Below are 20,599 nucleotides of genomic sequence, written 5' to 3' on the forward strand. Positions count from 1 at the left end.
AGGAAGCCAAAAGATAACTGGGATAGCAGGCAAGTTTGGCCTTGGAGTACAAAATGAAGCAGGGCACAGGCTGGTAGAATTTTGTCAAGAGAATACAATGGTCATAGCAAACACTCTTTTCCAACAACCCAAGAGACGACTCTACACATGGACACCACCAGACGGTCAACACAGAAATTAGATTGACTATGTGCTCTGCAGCCAAAGATGGAGAAGTTCTATACAGGCATTAAAAACAAGACCAGGAGCTGATTGTGGTTCAGATCATCAGCTTCTTGTTGCAAAATTTAGGCTTAAATTGAAGAAAGTAGGGAAAAGCACTAGGCCACTCAGGTATGAACTAAATCATATCCCCAACGAATACACAGTAGAGGTGACAAATAGATTTAAGGAATTAGATCTGATAGACAGAGTGCCTGACGAACTATGGATGGAGGTTCACAACATTGTACAAGAAGTAGCAGCTAAAACCCTCCCAAAGAAAAAGAAATGCAAGAAAGCAAAATGGCTGTCTGAGGAAGCTTTACAAATAGCTGAGGGAGGAGAGAAGGGAAGTGAAAGGCAAGGGAGAAAGAGAAAGATACACCCAATTGAATGCAGAATTCCTGAGAATACATAGAAGAGATAAGAATGCCTTCTTAAATTAACCGTGCAAACAAATAGAAGAAAACAATAGAATAGGCCAGGCCGCAGCTCCCTCTTCCACCCCCCCCCCTGCAGTAAAAAACTTCCCAGGCTGCAAGCAAATCGGCCGCAAAATCGGCCGATTAGCTTGCGGCCTGGCAAACTTCTTTTTTTGGGGGGGGGAAGCAGGGCCACACATGCGCGTTTGCACCATGTGCGGCCGCAAACTTGCATGCCCGGCATGTGCGGCTGGGCAATCGTCCTCCCCACAGCCGCTGGTCCGCAGCCTTAAAATGGTTGCGGACCACTGTGATAAAGGACCAAAATGGTAGGGACCTAACAGAAGCAAAAGAGATTTTTAAAAGGAGGCAAAATTATACAGAGGAACTATACAAGAGCGAGCTCAACATCCCTGATAACCACGATGGGGTAGTCACTGACCTGGAACCAGACATCATGGAATGTGAAGGTAAATGGGCCTTAGGAAATCTGAGCAAGTTAGTGGTGGTGACAGCATTCAAGTTGAACTATTCAAAATCTTAAAAGACAATGCAGTAAAAGTGCTACCCTCAATATGCCAGCAAATTTGGGAACAGTGGCCACAGAATGGGAAAAGGTCAGTTTACATTCCAATCCCAAAGAAGGGCAATGTTAAAGAATGTTCAAACCACCGCACCATTGCACTCATTTCTCATGCTAGCAACGTTATGCTCAAAATTTTACAAGCTAGGCTCCAGCAATATGTGGACCGAGAACTTCCAGAAGTACAGGCAGGATTTCAAAGAGGCATAGGAACTAGAGATCAAATTGCCAACATACACTGGATCATGGAGAAAGCTAGGGAGTTCCAGAAGAACATCTACTTCTGCTTCATTGACTATGCTAAAGCCTTTGATTGTGTGGAGCACAACAAATTGTGGCAAATTCTTAAAGAGATGGGAATACCAGAGATCTGTTTCTTGAGAAACCTTTATGCAGCGCAAGAAGCAACAGTGAGAACCGGCCATGGAATCACTGATTGTTTCAAAATTAAGAAAGGAGTTTGGCAAGGCTGTATAATGTCGCCTTGCCTATTTAACTTGTATGCGGAGCACATCATGAGAAAGACGGGGTTAGATGAGTCACAAATTGGGATTAAGATTGCACGGAGAAATATCAACAACCTCAGATATGTAGATGATACCACTCTAATGGCAGAAAGTGAAGAGGAACTAAAGAGCCTGTTGATGCGGGTGAAGGAAGAGAGTGCAAAAGTTAGCTTGAAACTCAACATCAAGAAAACGAAGATCATGGCATCCGGCCCTCTCAATTCCTGGCAAATAGATGGGGAAGAAATGGAGGTAGTGACAGATTTTATTTTCCCGGGCTCCAAGATCACTGCAGATGGGGACTACAGCAAAGAAATTAAAAGACGCTTGCTCCTGGGGAGGAAAGCTATGGCAAATTTAGACAGCATCCTAAAAAGCAGAGACATCACCCTGCCAACATAAATGTGTCTTGTCAAGGCTACGGTCTTCCCAGTTGCAATGTATGGCTGTGAAAGTTGGACCATAAGGAAGGCCAAGTGTCAAAGAATTGAGGCTTTTGAACTCTGGTGCTGGAGAAAACTCTTGCGAGTCCCTTGCACTGCAAGGTGAACAAACCAGTCAGTCCTAGAGGAGATCAGCCCTGACTGCTCCTTAGAAGGCCAGATCCTGAAGATGAAACTGAAATATTTTGGCCGCCTCATGAGAAGGAAGGACTCCCTGGAGAAGAGCCTAACTCTGGGAGAGATTGAGGGCAAAAGAAGAAGGGGACGACAGAGAATGAGGTGGCTGGATGGAGTCACTGAAGCAGTCGGTGCAAACTTAAATGGACTCCAGGGAATGGTAGAGGACAAGAAGGCCTGGAGGATCATTGTCCATGGGGTCGCGATGGGTCGGACACGACTTCGCACCTAACAACAACAACAACAACTATTGGTGACCATGAACATTTTAAACCATAAATTGTACCTTGTATGTTTAATTTGATGGTTTTTGTGAACACCCCTATTGTTGACAGGGGTGGTATTCAAGCCTCATAAGTACATTAATTAATAATACTGTCCTCTTTTTGGCCCAACCTAAAAGAAACCTAGTATATCTCAATCAGTATTTCTTCTTGCTCGCTTACTGGCTCTTTTCCAATCAACATGTTGTTCTACTGCTATTTCTACTTTTTTTTCTTTCTGACCTATAGGCTCAGATGACAGGACCAATGTGGAGATTGTTATATTAATTGGGACTGGTGTCATTGCCATCTTCTTCTGGATTCTTCTAATCCTGATTTTCTGCAACATTAAGAGAGTAGGTGTCCTGTTTTACATGCTCTCTGATTCTTTTTTGCTAGCTCACAGGCAGACTCATGAACAAGAGATGATTGTACCAGAGAACCATAATCCCAACTCAGTATTTCTCCCTTTCATGTGCTGAGTTTCTCCTTGAGGAAGAGAAATAGCTGGATTTAACTGGGACCAAAAATTGTTATAGCAATTTGAATTTAATGCATTACTATGGAAAGATAACCAAAATAATCTAGATAAACAGATATTTTGCCCCCATTCTTCTGTCCCACAGCTCAAGTGGCTGCAGAGCTGCTTCCAGAAAGTGTTCAACTCAAACCAAACGTTTTAGATCACTTTAATTAGGCATCACTTACACGATTGCAAAGGTTCTTCTAAGGGAAAAGTGATTCTTTATAAGTTTGGGTAGGCGAAAAAGAGTGAGGCATCCATCTGCTGGGTATGGCTGAAGACTAACAAAGAGTTTGGGAAGAAAGAGGAAGGGGTATTTTCCCGCCTTGGCTGTTACCAGGAAATTGGGCTTAAGTTCCAATCGCATTTGAGGAACACAGGAAAGAGCAAGCCCACTACAATACCCAGAATCCTTTTTCTTAAAGCGACAGGGGAGAATATCTCCTGTTTCTCAGAACTCCAGCCAATAGCTGCCTGGCTGGACAGAACACCCATAATGTTGACTTCCCCTGTCTCAAACCAGACAGTATTGTTCCACAGTTAAAGGATTAATTTTATGGTTTGTGAAAATCTTTGTGCAGAAAATAACTAAAAGAAGTGGAGGGATTGCATTAGTGATGAACCAGCTCAAAAACTAAAAACCATGACAAATTTTGACTGGTTCATGGTTCACAAATGGGAGTTCATGAACAAGATGTTTCGTGGCAATTCATGAACTGATACATTTCCAATTTCAATCTAAATGTTTACCAAACTTCAAAGCAACAGGGGGGACAGAACTTGGAGGGCATGTAAAGGAGCATCCAGGGCCCATTCTGCACACATAGGATAATGCAGTTTCATTGTGCTTTGGCAGCTGGATTTTCCAGTGCAAAACAAGATAATCTACCTCTAAAGTGCATTGAAACTGCATTATCTATTGTGTCCATACTAGGCCCAGGAGAGGTCCCCTTTATCTTTGATATCTCTAGTTTGCACAGGATCCATTATATACACTCCTGAACCTTGTGAACCTGTGCCTGTCATTTTCCCAGAAAGCACCTTCCTAGAGGATCTTTCTTTTGGGGTGGGGGGGGTGGCATAACTGAGACCTGGTAAATCCAATCCTCACCAAACTTTGAGGACTGGTAGAGAAGACTCATCCAGAGATCCACTGTGAATTTGATGACTTTAGCATGGGGGGGGGAGTATTCTACCACATCACAAACTTCATGAACTGAACCAGTTTGTTTGGCAGCTGAAAGTTCGTGACAGTTCATGGTCTATGAAGCAGGCATGCCACAAACCAAACTGCATTTTCTCAGTCCCTAATTACCATTTTTGCAGGGTTAACAGTAAATGTTTTCTTTCAGCGACATTCCTATTTCTGTAGGGAAAAGATGTAACAGGATTAATGTTAATGTGGCAGACCACCCACTTTTCCCCCCTTTGCTTTGCCAGGATATAAGAAGCTCAGTGTAAAAGTGTAGTACTTGAAAAAACAGCATAGTGTTGCAAAATTACAGAGGCCTGCCAATTTTACTTTTTTTTCCTGCAGCCTGCTCATGCTGACATCAAGACTGGCTACCTTTCCATCATTATGGATCCTGGTGAAGTTCCTTTGGAGGAGCAATGTGAATACTTACCTTATGATTCTAGTAAATGGGAATTCCCTCGAGAACGACTCCGGCTAGGTAAGATGCAGCAATATTAAACAGATGTAATTGGTTTTGTTGTTGTACTCCTGTGACTCCAGTTGTCATTTCTGACCACTGGTAACAATTACAGAAAATATCTGTTAACTAAAAATCTGTGTTGGTATCTTATCAAATCATCTATTATCATACTCAACAATCTATTATCATGCATTACCTATTTGCAGCATCCAAAGAATAAATCAACATTGTATAAAAGACAAACCAGCAAACAGTGAATAGCCCAATGATGAATTAGTCTTGTCCAAAATGTTGCCCTGCCTCTCCCATGCACTCTGCTCAAGGGCAACAAATGGCACCTCTCTTCAGCTAGCTATTTCCTTCCTCTGCTTTGTTGCCATTGGGTCTGTTTCATTTCCTCCCCCCCCCCCCCCCGGACCTTTCTCTGAAAATGCAACCACCTGGAGATGGTGAAAACTCCATCCCTTCCTTTTCCCTTTTCACACCTTTTCTTCCTTTTGTCCCGGTTTCCTGTTTTATTTAGGGGTTGTTGTTTTTTTGTCTCATTCACAGTTACTGATTTATAGGGTCACTGAATAACACAAAATGAGTTCCTTTCTTTTTTTTCTCAACCCTGTTTTTATCCTGCTTCTTTGTCTGTTATTTTTCAGGTAAAGTCCTAGGCCATGGAGCCTTTGGAAAAGTAATAGAAGCTTCTGCATTTGGAATTAATAAGAGTAACAGCTGTGAGACTGTGGCAGTTAAAATGCTGAAAGGTAAGCATGGTAAACATCAGAATATGAGTTGTATCTCCGGAAACATCCATCTAGTTAAATAGTTTCCCAGGGAGAAAATTTTCCATCATTTAAGCACATCCACCATCATATTCTGAATGCCCACCTGGGCTTGCATGAGCAGGAATTCCAAACATTTTTGAACTTCCCATGTCTTGGTCTTTAACATGCTGATATCTGATTATCATTGCCCCATTCTTTCCAATATAGCAGTGGTCCCCAACCTGCGGGCTGCAGCCCGGTGCCGGGCCGCGAAGGCCATGGCGCTGGGCCGCGGCTCCCTCTCCCCGCCCCCCCCGCAGTAAAAAACTTCCCAGGCCGCAAGCTTGCGGCCCGGGAAGCTTCTTACTGCGGGAGGGTGGGGAGAGGGAACCAGGGCCGCACCCGCGCATCGCGCATGCGCGAATGCACCATGCACGGCTGAAATCGCGCATGCGCGGCACTTTTGCGCGGCACAACTCAGAAAGGTTGGGGACCACTGCAATATAGCCTTCAATTAAAAATGTCTGAGTAACATTCTTATAGCTGCCTAATTAACTTGTACCTGATTACATTAATTAATGAGGTGATTGAAATAAGTACTGTGCTATTTTAATACAGGTAATATTTTGACCATGTTTATTGAAGGTATTTTTCACTAAATAAAGATTCATAGTAGCTATAAAAGTGTGATATGGGTAAGAGATGATACAGGATCCACTCCAGGAACATTAAGGCAGTCAGGCAGCACCAAAATCGGAGGAATCAGGAAAGTCATAATAAAAGCTAGAAGCAGTCTGCTGCTCCATAATAGATTTCTTCAGGTGACAATTTTCTAAGAGGTTACCTGTGAGACACCCTTTAGATTGGGAAACAGAAGATCACTCCAGAAGTGATCTGATCACTTCATCACAGGTTCCCATAGTATAATTTATTTCCTGGTGGAAGAAACACATAGAAGGAGAGGAGCACAACCTTCTCATACAGGAAGCTACTCACCTCGTGGCAGAAAAAGAAAGATCATACCAGACACCCTTTCGATGTTGTAGAAACCTTTGGTGCGCTCTTTTCTTGAGAGACAAGGTACCTGGGAGAAGCTTTGTTATCTCTGCTTTCACAAGACACTTCTGACACAGAAATGGGAGGTGGGCTAACTTCTCTGATTGGTACACTGGGCCTTCAGCCACTCATGGGTAATCCCAACACCAGCCTTGGTAATGATACAAGATAGTACCAAGAAAACTAGGAAGATTTTAACTTTATGCCAAGGACATAAAAATATCTAAAGCTCATCTATTTTGTCCCTTATCACAAAGGGACAATTGTCAACTGTAATTGGTGAACTGAAACACTGATAGCCAGGAATTTTTTCGTTGTATAAAATGGTTTCAGAATCTTCAGATTAATAACAAATGCTGAAAATGAAAAGAGTATTTTTAAATTTCAATGTTTAAGTCTTCATACTTGAGTGCTTGGATTCTACTAAATAGCACAGAAAAAAATTCCCCTAGTTATTTCAGAGGCATTAGCTATTATACCATTTCTTTAAAGCTGATGCTAAATCCTGAATATTGGTTGTGAAAGTCTTGCCATTGTTCTGAGCTCAATAGCAGTTAACATCCTGCAAGTAACTTGCTGGCCCTTTTTCTTTTTTTTCTTTTGTTGTTTTTTTAATTAATAAATAACAGACAATCAACAGAAACGCCCCACCAAAAGCAAAATTCATCGCAGCACAACTCTGTAGCTACATAAACCATTTGAATCCTGTAGACCAGTGGTTCCCAAACTTATCTGGCCTACCGCCCCCTTTCCAGAAAAAATATTATTCAGCACCCTGGAAATTATTTTTTTTATTTTAATAGTTATTCATCACCCCCAAATGCACCTGTGGCCCATTGCCGCCCCCCTGGATCACTGCAGCACCCACCAGGGGGCGGTAGTGCCCACTTTGGGAATCACTGCTGTAGACAATGTCCATTTCATCTATTACATTTGAACTGTTCATCATAATTCCAAGTCACACATTACAACACTAGTTCACATACCTTATAGTCTGAACATTTCCTTAAGTAATTTGCCAAATCAAGCCAAATCATATTGAAATCCTCAATCTTTTTCTCCTCTTGAATTACTTTAATGTTATTTGTTAACTTTTCCAACATCATAAACTGCCTAATTTTCTTTTGCCAATTATCTAATGAGATATTATCTGCGTTTTTCCAGTTAGTAGCAATTAACATCCTGGCAGCTACAATCAGAAAGTTCACCAATATTCTCTGCTTACCTTGAGCATTTTCATTGAGAAATAAATTGAGGAGAACCAACTGGACTGAAGGTCCCAATTTCACTTTTATAATTTTACTAATTTCCCAAAAAAAATTTATTCCAGAGTTTCATTATTTCTGGACATTCCCACCACATATGAATAAAAGTTCCCTCCTTTCTACAACCTCTCCAAAAATTTTTATCCCCAGATTTCTTCATTCGATATACCCTAATTGGGGTATAATACCATTTTTGTATTACCTTTATTGCATGTTCTTGGACTTTCCTTGATATTGACTTAAATGGAACTTGCCTAAATATCTTATTCTACTCCATCCCATTAATAGTGATATTTAGGTCTAATTCCCATATCTTTTTATTGTTTGTGATGTGGACTGTTCCTGATCTAATAATATTTTATATAATTTTGATATTAGTTTCCCTTCTATTTTATCTATGTTGTTGATTGATTTTTCAAAATCCATTAATGGTCTATCCAATAGGATTTGAATTTCTTTCCTTCTGCAGAAAGGATGAAATTTGAAGTTTCAACATCCAGTTACAACCCTCTGTAAAATGTTTTTCATGTCTTAATATCTCACTAACCTCTGATAAATTTGTATGAATATTTTTAAGAAGAAGGACTTTACCAAGGTCTCCTATAATGTCTAATCCATAACTTTTAAATGCTAAAAATTTTGGGTGGCAGAAAATACGTGTAAATAGGTTCTTTTTCCATTTTTTCCATACAAGAATCGAACTGTGAAGAGTAAGCAAAGTGTTTATATTTAAATTTTTATCAGCGATCTTGCCGAATAAAACTTGGAAACCTCCTATTTTTTCCAAAATATAATTATCCAAGTTTGAGCTGTTAATTTCCCTTGAGAGAGATAGGAAAGGAATAATATGTCTTAATTGATACGCCTCATAATATAAAGAAATATTTGGGATTCCCCAACCTCCTTCTTTTACTGAATGGTATCTCAATAATTTTGCTGTTCTCGGTTTCCTGGATCTAAAAATAAATTGGGCTATTTGTATTTGCCATTTCCTTAAGATCTTATCAGAAAGATGCCATGGTAATACATAAAATAAATATGATAATTTTGGGATAATAAACATTTTAACCCATGCAATTCGAGTGAATGTATCACTATTCTGTTTTTCCCATTTCTTCAAGTCTAGTTTTATTTGTCTCCATAATGGTTTATAATTATATTGATACATCTTATTCAAATTTTTAGGAATTGTTATACCAAGATATCTGAAACTTTTATGAACTAATGGGATATTTAATTTCTGAGAAGCCTCTAGCTGTATTTTAGGAATAATATTACTACATAACAGACTAGATTTTGAAAAGTTTAGCCCTGAAATTTGACTAAAATCTTGAAATTCTTCTTTAATAGGCTTTATAGATGATTTTAAATCTGCTATTGATAGCAACATATCTTCAGCATATATTGTTAACAACTTTTCTACCCCACCGCAATTAAAGCCTCTAATTTCCTGATTATTTCTTAATTTATTTGCTAGAGGCTCTAAAGCCAGAATAAAAAGTAATGGGGAAAAAGGGCATCCTTGTTTAGTACCACAGTTAATTTCCACTTTCCCTGAAATACTATTGATTGGAATATTTGCATAAGAGGTGGAATAAATAGCTTGAATTGCGTTATTAAATCTATTTCCAAAACCATAGCATTGTATTAACTTTTTTAGGTAATTCCAATCAACCGAATCAAATGCTTTATAAACGTCTAAAGATATTAATGCCAATTCTGCTTTTTCCTTTTTTGAAAAATATAACAACCCCATCACTTTTCTAATTGCATCTGTGATATAATGTTTTGGAACAAAGCCATATTGATCTATGCTAATTAAATTACCAATGCAATTTTTTAATCTAGAAGCCAAAATTTTAGTAAAATTTTTGTAATCTGTGTTCATTAATGATATGGGTCTATATGACTCCCTAGATGTAGGGTCCTTATTTGTTTTTGGAATTAAAATTAATTTGACTTCAAGCCAAGAAGGAGGAAGAGAAGCTCCATCCATAATTTCATTATATAGCTGAAAAAGGTGAAGAACCAAAATGTCTTTATATTGTTTATAGAATACTGCTGTATATCCATCTAATCCAGGTGCTGCTCCTACTTTTAATGAGTCAATAGCTGTTTTAATTTCTTCTTCTGTTACTTGTCTATCTAACATGTCTCTCATTCCAAACTCTAATTGAGGAATCTTCGCAGAATGGCAGTATTCGTTAATCCTTTGACAGTGGGATTCCTTTGCTGCATACGAATTGTTATAGAATTCCAAGAAGGAGTCTAATATTTCCTTAGGATTGTTAACCAATTTTCCCTTAGAGTTATTTATTGCCATAATCCGTTTCCTTGTTTGATTTAACTTCACTTTGTTTGCTAATAATCTTAAGCATTTTCCTTCAAATTCGTAATATTTTTGTTTCATATACCATAATTTTAAAGTTGTTCCATTTATACCTAACATATTTAATTCTTCTAATTTCTGATCTAATATAACTTTATCTGCGGGGGATCCTGATCTTTTATAAATATCTATTAATTTACCAACTTCAATTTCCATATCCTTAATTTGTTTATTTTTTTTGTTTCTTTATTCTTGATAAATTCTTAATACAGTCTCCCCTCATTACAGCTTTCATAACTTCCCACCTTAATGTGTTTGATATTGAGCTGTCTGCATTTTCTTGAAAGTACTTTTCCAAGGTAACTTTCAAGTTTTGTACTATCTGTCAAAAGAACAGGATTAAACTTCCAGGTATAGTTAGTGCTGGTCTGGATTGTATTTATAATAGCCATAATCGGAGCATGATCTGTAATCTTAATCATGCCAATTGACATTTTCTCAACCCAGTGCAATGCTTTCTTCGAGATAAGAATTGCATCTAGCCTAGAGAAGGATCCATGTACTGTTGAATAAAATGTATATGACTTATCTGAAGGGTATAATTCAGACCACAAATCACATAAACCATATTTTTCAATTATTTTAAGCAAATTATATGCCTTATGTTCTGAAGGTGTGAAGTTGCCCTTTGCTTTTTTATCTAAGACCTTCCTCATATGAATCAAACCTACAGATATGTTTTGTAAATTAATATTTAAATCCCCCCTATTATTCTTGTAGCTGAAGAAAATTTCCCCAATTTCCTAAAGAATTTATGAGCAAACTCTATTTGTCCTTTATTAGGGAAATATACTGAGACCAATGTCACTAATTGAGACCCCCCCTAAAATACCTTCAACAAAGATGAATCTACCATTAGGATCTCCTAGAACCCTTCGTGGTTTGAAGTACACTACTGAGTTAAGTACTATTGCAACACCCCGACTCTTAGAGGAGCTATTTCCTAGCCCAATCTGTACCTGGTATTAAGACATCTGTGCTTTTATTTTTATGAGTTTCCTGTAAAAATAAAATGCCTGATTTTAATTCTCTTATATATGCACCGATTCTTGCTCTCTTTATAGGATCACCCAGACCTGTAACATTTAATGATGAAACAGAACCATTAATCATATTGCTATTCTTATTATTGGACATCTATAGCAACTGTAGTATCTTCCCATTACTTTTCTTGCAAAGAAGCTGCAGAGTAGCCCAAACAGAAAAACAAAAACAAAACAAAAACAAAACAAAACAACAGCAACAACTTAAAAAGTCAATACTTACATAACAACAACTACCCACCAACAATACTCTACACTCAGGTAACATACTTGAGGTCCTTATGCATGACTATGGTGTGACACAGGGACTTATAGTTACCAGCTATCTAGGACAGAAAGACGGGGAAAGGAACCAGAGGAGAAAGAGAGGTAGAGGGGGGGGGGGGGAAGAAGGGGAAGAAGAGAAAAAACAGCTCCACCAAAGGGGGAGAGAAATAAAAAAGAGAGAGAGAGAACCTACTTATTGGGGGGGGGGAGGAAGGTGTTACTTCCTACCACTAAGCTGTAAAGGATTCCATTACCAGGATTCAGGGAAGAAAAATTTATTTATTTATTTATTCACCTACATAAATAAAGATCCTATTCTATCATAGTCTTCCCCTAAACAGGTAGAGATGAGAAGTGGAAGAGAAAATATATATATATATATGTATCAGAAATTTAAATACGATTGTTCCAGTCTAAACTTTGGGTGCTAGACTTATTTAAACCCATTCTCAACATTTTCACAATCCCTTAAGTTTCCACAGTTAACATAATTAATCTTTCAAGTTCATTTTGCTTCGCAGCTGTCTGTCTGAGGTCTTTACCACTTTAGATTTTTTCTTTTTTGATTTAGCTGTTTGCCAGTCCTCCCCTTCATTTTAAATGTCTCAGTATCTTGGCCATTAATCGTCTCTTCTTCTGCTAACTCCCGCTGCACATTAGTAGGAGGTGGGAGTCCCAATTCTTCAAATACCTGTAACATTTGCTTATTATTTGAGGCAGATAAAGTCTTTCCTTCTTTGTGAATTAACAAAACAAAGGGGAAACCCCATCTGTATTTTATTTCTTTTTCCTTTAAGATGTCTGTGAAGCACCTCCACTCCTTACGGCATATGGGAAGATAACCATTCAGCCATAAAATCGGCTAATTTTTCTTTCCCCTGATTGTCATCCATCCCGCAAATACGAATACTATTTCTTCTCTGTTGATTTTGTAAATCCATCAATTTATTTCTTATGTCCTCATTTTCCTTCTTTAAAGCCAATACTTTCTTGTTTACATTAATTAGTTTACTTTCATTAGCAATGGCTAAGTCATGTGCCTCTGATGCTGTATTTTCTACTTCCTTTAACTTTTCAGTCAAAACATTTAGCTTGGAATCCAGCAATGAAGCCATACCTTCCAGTATTTCTGTTTTGACTGTCACAATAGCCTGGTTAATATCTTTCTTCCATAACTGCTTTTTGAAAACCAGTTCTTGTGTTGAGGAGTCTTGTGTTGAGGAGACTCACGTGGAGCCTGAGTCTGCAGCTGCCATATTTCAGAACGTTTTGGAAACACCCGACAAGACTATAAATCTTCTATAGCCGTAACGATAGGCAAAACCGAAACTGGTCTTATAATAAGACTGTTTATCAAGCAGACAGTGGAGATATATAAGACTTCTGAGGTGAAAAAATATCTGTTATCACCTTATTTTAATGATTTCTTCCAAGAGCTCCTGGAACATGTGTCCTCCTCACAGCGCCACAGCCACACCCCCGAGCTGCTGGCCCTTTTTCTAACCCTATCCATGACCTGACCTGATCTCATCAGATCTCAGAAACTAAGCAGGATCACCCCCAAGGAAAGCCAGGGTTGTTAAATAGAGGCAGGTAGTGACAAACAACTTCTGAAAATTTCTTGCCTTGAAAACACAACAGCATCACCATAAATAAGCTGTGATGTAACAAGAAAAAACAAACAAAAATCCACTGTCCTGACATTAGGATTGCTTTCTCAACCAGGGTTTCATGAAACCCTGAGGTTTATGATGGCCCTGTTAGGGTTTCCCAAATGGATGGGAGTTAATTAATTTTAATCTTTTTAAAATTAGTTAAACATTTATTGGGTGATATGGCCAAATATGTTCATGTTGACCCACTCCTTCCCCAAATGGACAGTGATGGGCCTGGAGGGGTGGGAAAGGGAGGATCTCCTGGTGGGTGTGTACAGAACATTGCTTCCCAACCATATTCTGCACAATCACACCACTTCTGGGGTTCCTTGAAACCTGAAGAATGTTTCAGAAGTTTCTCAATGGTAAAAAAGTTGAGAAAGGCTACCACAGAGATAAGTTTCCTGGAGCTGGCAACCCTAGCTGTCATATACTAGTTCATTAAACCCGTTGCATGGTTCAGCTGCAATGCATGGGAGAAGTGTAAACAGCTTGGCATGGCAGTACTAATAGCCTCTATGCCAGGCCTTAGGCTGAGATTCCACAAGCGTTAGACAACTTAGAAGAAGAAGAAGAAGAGTTGATTCTTATATGCCCTTTTCTCTACCTGAAGGCTTACAATCTCCTTCCTTTTCCTCTCCCCTCAACAGACACCCTGTGAGGGAAGTGAGGCTGAGAGAGCCCTGATATCACTGCTTGGTCAGAACAGCTCTATCAGTGCTGTGGTGAGCCCAAAGTCACCCAGCTGGTTGCATGTGGGGGAGGAGCAGGGAATCAAACACGGCTTGCCAGATTAGACGTCCACGCTCCTAACCACTACACCAAGATGGCTACACAGAAACATGATTATTTTACTGAAATTTATACAACCCATGGCTTCAAATATGTTTTAAAATATATATGCAATTAGTTGTTTGCAAATTGAAAAATAGTAAGGAGCAGAGGAAATAATAAAGAAATTGATTGCAAGAGTGAAAAAATGTAGCCACATAAGAGGGGTTGATGATAATAAGAAACCAGATACAAATGACATTCTGTAGTAGAGAAATATTAGCAAAACAGACAGCTGCTGGTTAACTGCTGAGATTCTTCAGGGACATCTTTTGCATACCAGCTGTTCTATGATCCCTGTGAGCATTTAGTGTGCTATTCATCAAAATTAACTTGTAGGTATGAAACCCAGCAGAAAGCTCTGGCCCCATCTGCTTCAGACAGAATCAGAAATATTCAAACCTTTTGAAAGCCTAACTTTCTAGCTCTGTGCAGAGCCCACAGGTGATTTCCAAAGAAAGGGTGGAATATCAATCCCCAAATAAATAAATATTTTTTCTTCTACCTCCAAGGCTGTAATGTAACAAAATGTTGTGTTACAATGAAATATGGTGTTCAAGAGTTCCGCTCTCCATAAAACAAATGTTCATATCTTTTAAAAATAAAAATGCAAAAGAGGCACATCTATTACTAGGGTGGACTGATACAATCCCACTCTCCCAAATGCATGATTTCTGCACAGTAAGATACGTTGTTGAATTCCCCCAATTAATGTTACATGGCCTCATACATATGTACCCGTTAGCCATTTACTGTAGGACAAAAGGGGTCCTTACAGACTCCAATTATATTTGTTTGTGAGGAATAAGCTACTCCCCCCCCCCCGCTAGCCTGCAACAATAATGCAGTGACACTCTAGAAGGACTAAGGAATGTATCTTAGAAGAAAATCTTTGAAGAACTAGGACTGTACCATGCTATCATGGTAGACAGTATAAACAAATAATACACTTATTGTCTGGAGACATTATCAGTTTTGTATAGCTGCAAAGAGTATTCTTCTTCCCTCATAAGAATATAAAATGAAGTGTCTCTTTTTATGAGACTGCCATTATGTCTAGTCATTAGTAGTGGCACCAAGACTGTGGAGTACCCTTCTGAGGGAAATTGGTGTTTGAGGCAAATGACGGTAGCAAATGAAATTGTTTTGGCAGTCCTATGGCTGAATTGATCCTATGTTGGACACTGAGCTATTGCATTTAATAACTGGGTTGGCTTTTGGCGTAATTTTATTGTAACTTTCTACGAGCAAATAAAATTCAGAGTATCTGTGCAATATCGGGGGGGGGGATCCAAAATCCATGTAACAATTAGCCTTTATTACTGACAACAAAACTGCACAAAACACATTACAAACTTTTGAGTTTCCAGAACTCTTGTTGTTGGATGTTAAAGGCAGAGGGGTAGTACTTTGCTTTTGTTGGAAGGTCATGCAATTTTAGGAGGCAAGGTATTGTTTATATTGCATGTGTTTTTTATACCTTAATATTTTAAGGAATGAAAGAAAAGCAGATTAAGTGGATAATAGGGTAATGTTAGTGAATCTAGGAGTTGTAATTAAGAGGTAATGGTGACATTGTTTTCATATTTGCAGAGGGAGCTACTGCAAGTGAGCACAAGGCACTCATGTCAGAGCTGAAGATCCTTATCCACATAGGAAACCACCTCAATGTAGTTAATCTGTTGGGTGCATGCACCAAACCTAATGGTAAATCTTGTTCTGCTTTGATGGCTGGCCTGGCCCATTCATTAGGAAGTCCTAGGCAATTACTAGGGTAGCAGAAGTGGAGGGCTGCCTATCACTATTTTTGCCCCCTCACTCTCCCACAGTGTTGAAGCCTGCTACAGCAAGCAGCAGTCTTGGGGAAAGCACCCCCCCCTCCCCAGGGTAGCCCTCTTTTTTCTGCCACCTTTCCTCACCAGGTAGTGAGGAGGATGGGCAGCAACTTTCTTTCTCCTCTCATCAACTCACCATAACTAAGGGACAAGAAGGATGGGCACTAGAGTTGTATCTGGACCTGAGTCTGCTGGGTCCAGTCCCAGGACTACCCTAGGGTGGAATCCCACAGCCCCAGGGGGGAGTTACCAGCAGGTAAATTGTGTCTTTAGTGGACATGACTTCCGGCCATTGTATGGGAATGTGTGCAACAGCTTCTCATTGTACCTTGGCATGAGGGTGGGGGGTGCATAGTCACTTCCTTGTGGCATGGGAGGATAGCAAAGTTTTTTTCTATCTAGGGCACCAAAGTTCTTGGGCTAGCCCTGTTTGATGGCTAATGAAAGATGTAAAAAACGCTACAAGAGCTACCTGACTGTTTAGTGGTTTTTCTACCACACATACCAAAAATTGTGGTATTGTGTAAATTATAAGAATTGTATGTATGAAAAATCTGTTTTACAGTTTTTCTATCCTACCCTTCATCCAAGGAGCTCAGGGTATTATATTATCCCTGCTACAGTGCAATAGGTTAAGCAGCTGAGAGAGGACAATTTGCCCCAAGTTGCTCATTAAGCTTTAAGGATGACAGCCAGTGGATGTGACATCTGTCACCCTATTGATTGCCAGAGTTGATTTAGCTGATCTGACTGGCTAGTCAGGTGTCCCTGACCTCTCTTGTAAAGCTGCATACTTGGTGAAAGAGGACAACAGTCCCAGTTAGGAGGAGGTTACTGTTCTTCAGTCAAGGGGGAGAGCTAATGAACAGGGCAGCTTATTAGGATCTTGGGAGACCCGGGTTCTCATCCACACTTTTGCCATGAAGCTCAGAGGGTAGCCTTGATCCAGTCACATTATTTAGTGTGTTGGGGTGAGAAAATGGAGAGGGGAAGAATGGTTTCCACTGGGGAGAAAAGTGAGATATCTGTTCCTCTTAATAAAAGGGTAAGAGGGTGCTGGGAGGAACTGGGACACATCGCCTACCCACCAATGAGGAAGGCTGTCCCAGATGTCCCATCCCTGATTTGCTGTCCATCCCACAAGTGGCCAAATGAGGAGGGATGTCCCAACCCTGGCTGCATCCCCCTCCAACTTCTTCCATATGGAAGAAGTGCCAGCCACCAATAAGGTGGGTGGCTGGAGGTGGGTGGCTGGCTGGAGCTGGGAGGGAGGAGGGCCAGGGACTGTGGCTGGGAGTGGTGGAGGGAGGGAGCACCCACCAGTGCTCCCACTGGCCCAGACAGTTCTGGCTGCAGCCTTGCCAGGCTTTGGCAGGGCTGCCTGGGGGAGGTGTGTGGAGTGGACTTCCCCTCCACTTCCCCCTGCCCCAAAAAGGTCCGCAGATATTATTTCTGCATGCAGTATATGCTTTCTTCTTGGTTTATCTTCTACAGGTCCCCTGATGGTTATTGTTGAATTCTGTAAATATGGAAACCTCTCAAATTATTTACGAACCAAACGAGAAGGATTCAGTCCTTACAGGGTATGTGACTGACATTCTCTTGAGATTATTTTGTGCCATTACCACTATACAGTATATGTGCACTGTAGATTTGGTATTGTTAGACCAGAGAATATGATCCAAAATGCCACATGTTTAAAAGCTAGGTCTGCTGCATGCAGTATTATTTAATCAACTGTACAAACATGATGGGCTAATTTGAAGTACAGGGCAAAATCCATGCCTTCGAAGTGAGTCATGCTACATAGCTATGTGGTGGGTGGAGGAACATAATCTAAGGTGAATTGTTAAGAAGACAAATGCTGAAATCCCTTGCCCTCTGCTTTTCCCCTTCAAAATCAACATCCCTCAACTGCATCTGTCCCTTCTTTGCAGTCTCAGTGCATGGTCAAGAGGGAAACAACTGGAGGAAAGGGGCTGTGACAGAACAAACAATGGGGAAGGGTTTAGCTTCCCTCTCTTACTACTGCTCCTCTTTTATAAATTGTTCCACTGTATGGCACATCTTCATCCTGAAGTATGAGTCTGGTCCTTTCATAGCTAGTCCCTGTGCTTATGCTAGCGAAAGGTTAGAGGTTCTTGACTGCTTCACCTAATTTGAGGGAGAGATGCTCATGGTGTTTACATGACTGTAGTTGCCAACCTTCACTTTTTATGGTCTGGTCTCCTTCCTAGGAGAAGTCTCCCAGATTGCGTATCCAGGTTCAGTCCATTGTGGAAGCTGTCAGAGCTGACAGAAGGAGCCGTTCTGGTACCAGTGACAGTACAATTCTTAATAGACTTTTGCTGAACAAGAGCCAGCAAACACCATCACCACCTCCTCTCCTACCAGAAGGTAAATAGGTTTGGCACTGTCTTTAGGTATCTAGACTCTGCTGTTAGGGTCCCATTACTCTGAATGTTGAAAGAACTTATCATTTCTGTTAGCATGGTGGTTCAAGTGAAAGAAATTTTGCAGGAGTTCTTAATCTTTACACTTATGAGCTCCCAAGAGTTAGGCTTAGGTCAACACAGAATGAATTGTTTTCACTTTCCTCTGGTTTGGAATGCAAAAGACAAAAGAAAGTGTGAGACTATATGGGTCCAAAGGAAATTTTACATCCAAGAAGGAGCGAATTACTTTGAGCCAAGAGGAAATATTTCTCCATATTTCTATTAATCCCCCAATACTCCCTCCAATAGGAAAAAAAGCTTTGTCAAATATAAAATCTCCTGACTCTCCTGGTGGGACACTGTTTATTACTGCAAAACTATCTAAAACATTGAAGGATAGATGCCAATCAAGCTAAGAAAATATGCTCTGGATCCAGATATAAGGCTACTGACCTGTAATGGTCAACATCCTGCAGCGGCTCAGAGCTTAAGTGATGACAGAAGATCCATTAATGGATTTCCTCCTGCTTTTAAAACTGTGAAAAGGGCATTCTGCTCAGGAAGAAGCTGTATGTGTGAGTAGGGATGGGAGGGGCAACTCTTTCCCCTGCTTCATTTTATTATCTCAACTTCTACACCAGGACTATTATTTGTCCTTATCTAGGTTCCCATGTAGAACTTCTGATTTTTTGGTGAGGAAAATAGAAGTGTGTGTGTGGGGGGGGGGGAATAGTGATGGTAGCAGAGGATTAGCCCCCAGATGATACAAACCCATTTCAAGTCAAGGCCTTTTTGTGGTTGCAGATTTAAAAGCAGTGGGGGTTCTTTTCATAGATCTCCTGTAATAAGAACTAGTTAACTTTTCAGTAATAAGCCGTGACTTCTTCGGGTAGTAAAAAGTCCCAGCTCTGAAATATAATTGTTTTAATTAGAAAAGAGAAACAAATACTTCTAAGAGTGACCAATTTATTTCAGTCTTTACTCCAGCCTATTACAAATCTACCTGAACATAAAGAGAGACCACTATGCAAAGTATCCCGAAAAGGGTTCTAAGGAAATGTTTTATTGTTGTGACGTGATCCTGTAGCAATGCAGATGTGAATTTTAAAAAAAAATTAATTTCAGAACTCAGGGGACGTAAGTTTGAGTCCCTAAAACAACCGCTGTGAAGGGATTGGTGGCTTGTGTTGATTGAGAAACCCAGGAAAGGGGGGAGAGGTGCAGGTTGTCCATACTTTAGGCTTCTTCACCATCTGGTCCAGGGGATTTACGTACTTTTAATTCATCAATTAACTCCAAGATTTCATTGGAACTCACCGGAGGCCAGTTGGGGATACTAGATGGTACTGTATCCGAGTTCTTAGTTAGGGCTGTGGATGGAACATCAAAGATAGCACAATAATGGTCAGTCCAGATTTGGGGTGAGATATTAGAAGAAGGGCAATCAGACTTATAGCCAAACTGACCAGCAATCGAATTCCAAAAAGTTTTGGAGTTGTTTTAATCAGTTGATTTTACTGTATTTTAGTCTATAATATTAGTTTAAGGCCATGATGAGATGGCAGGATAACACAGGAGAGGTGCCTCCGTGTGGGAAGGTCAGGGAGACTCAATCACATGTGAAATCATTTCATGTCTGTAACAGCACCAAATGATAAATGACAATAGCTTTAATGTTGACACTGCTACATGTGCTCAAGTGCTATTGAGTTCAATTTAATTTAAACCAACTTAACTGCAGGCTGACTAGACATCATTAATTCTAGCTAATCCTTGGAGTTTCTCCCTCCTTTTTACTTCTGCATCTTAGACTAGCATTGATGACTGTAAATTTAAGATTTCTCTAGGATAATCTTTGTTGTCCAAAGGAAGTATGTTTTTTTCCTGCCACTGACTTGCAAAATGTTAACTTTTTTTCGCACACCTTTGTACAGTGGATGATTTGTGGCAAAGCCCTCTGACAATGGAAGACCTGATCTGCTATAGCTTCCAGGTAGCCCGTGGTATGGAATTTCTAGCATCCAGAAAGGTAAACACTCTGTTCATTTATTCTGACCCAGCTTTTCTGTATAGATGTTATTACAGAACATTAATGATCAAGTGTCATCATTTGAACAGGCTTGTATATGTAAGGTTAGAATATTTTACCCCACAGTCCTCATGTTACATTTGTGTACATTGCATCTTAATTGCCATTTCGTTGCTCAGTTTGGAGAGGTCCATTGAAGTTCTACAAGTTCTGCCTAGGTTTTCATCGTCTGTAATAATCTAGTGTCTTCTGCAAAATTAGTTACC

The 20,599-nt window shown here is 39.9% G+C and overlaps 1 protein-coding gene and 1 long non-coding RNA gene across 7 annotated transcripts in view; one reads left to right on the forward strand and one right to left on the reverse strand.

Annotated features, from left to right (window-relative positions):
* The window catches only part of FLT4 (fms related receptor tyrosine kinase 4), a 160,871-nt gene that overhangs the window by 121,240 nt on the left and 19,032 nt on the right, over positions 1-20,599 (forward strand). For all 4 annotated transcript variants that reach the window (XM_077326599.1, XM_077326600.1, XM_077326601.1 and 1 more), the window contains 7 exons: positions 2,845-2,951; positions 4,656-4,791; positions 5,424-5,528; positions 15,628-15,741; positions 17,364-17,452; positions 18,107-18,266; positions 20,239-20,333. In XM_077326599.1, coding sequence (XP_077182714.1) covers positions 2,845-2,951; positions 4,656-4,791; positions 5,424-5,528; positions 15,628-15,741; positions 17,364-17,452; positions 18,107-18,266; positions 20,239-20,333 — 806 coding nt within the window. The remainder of the gene's footprint in view (positions 1-2,844; positions 2,952-4,655; positions 4,792-5,423; positions 5,529-15,627; positions 15,742-17,363; positions 17,453-18,106; positions 18,267-20,238; positions 20,334-20,599) is intronic.
* The window catches only part of LOC143832346 (uncharacterized), a 65,516-nt gene that overhangs the window by 1,956 nt on the left and 42,961 nt on the right, over positions 1-20,599 (reverse strand). The gene's annotated exons all lie outside the window — the stretch shown is intronic.

Source organism: Paroedura picta, chromosome 3 (genome assembly GCF_049243985.1).
Source record: "Paroedura picta isolate Pp20150507F chromosome 3, Ppicta_v3.0, whole genome shotgun sequence".
NCBI classification, from domain to species: Eukaryota; Metazoa; Chordata; class Lepidosauria; order Squamata; family Gekkonidae; genus Paroedura; species Paroedura picta.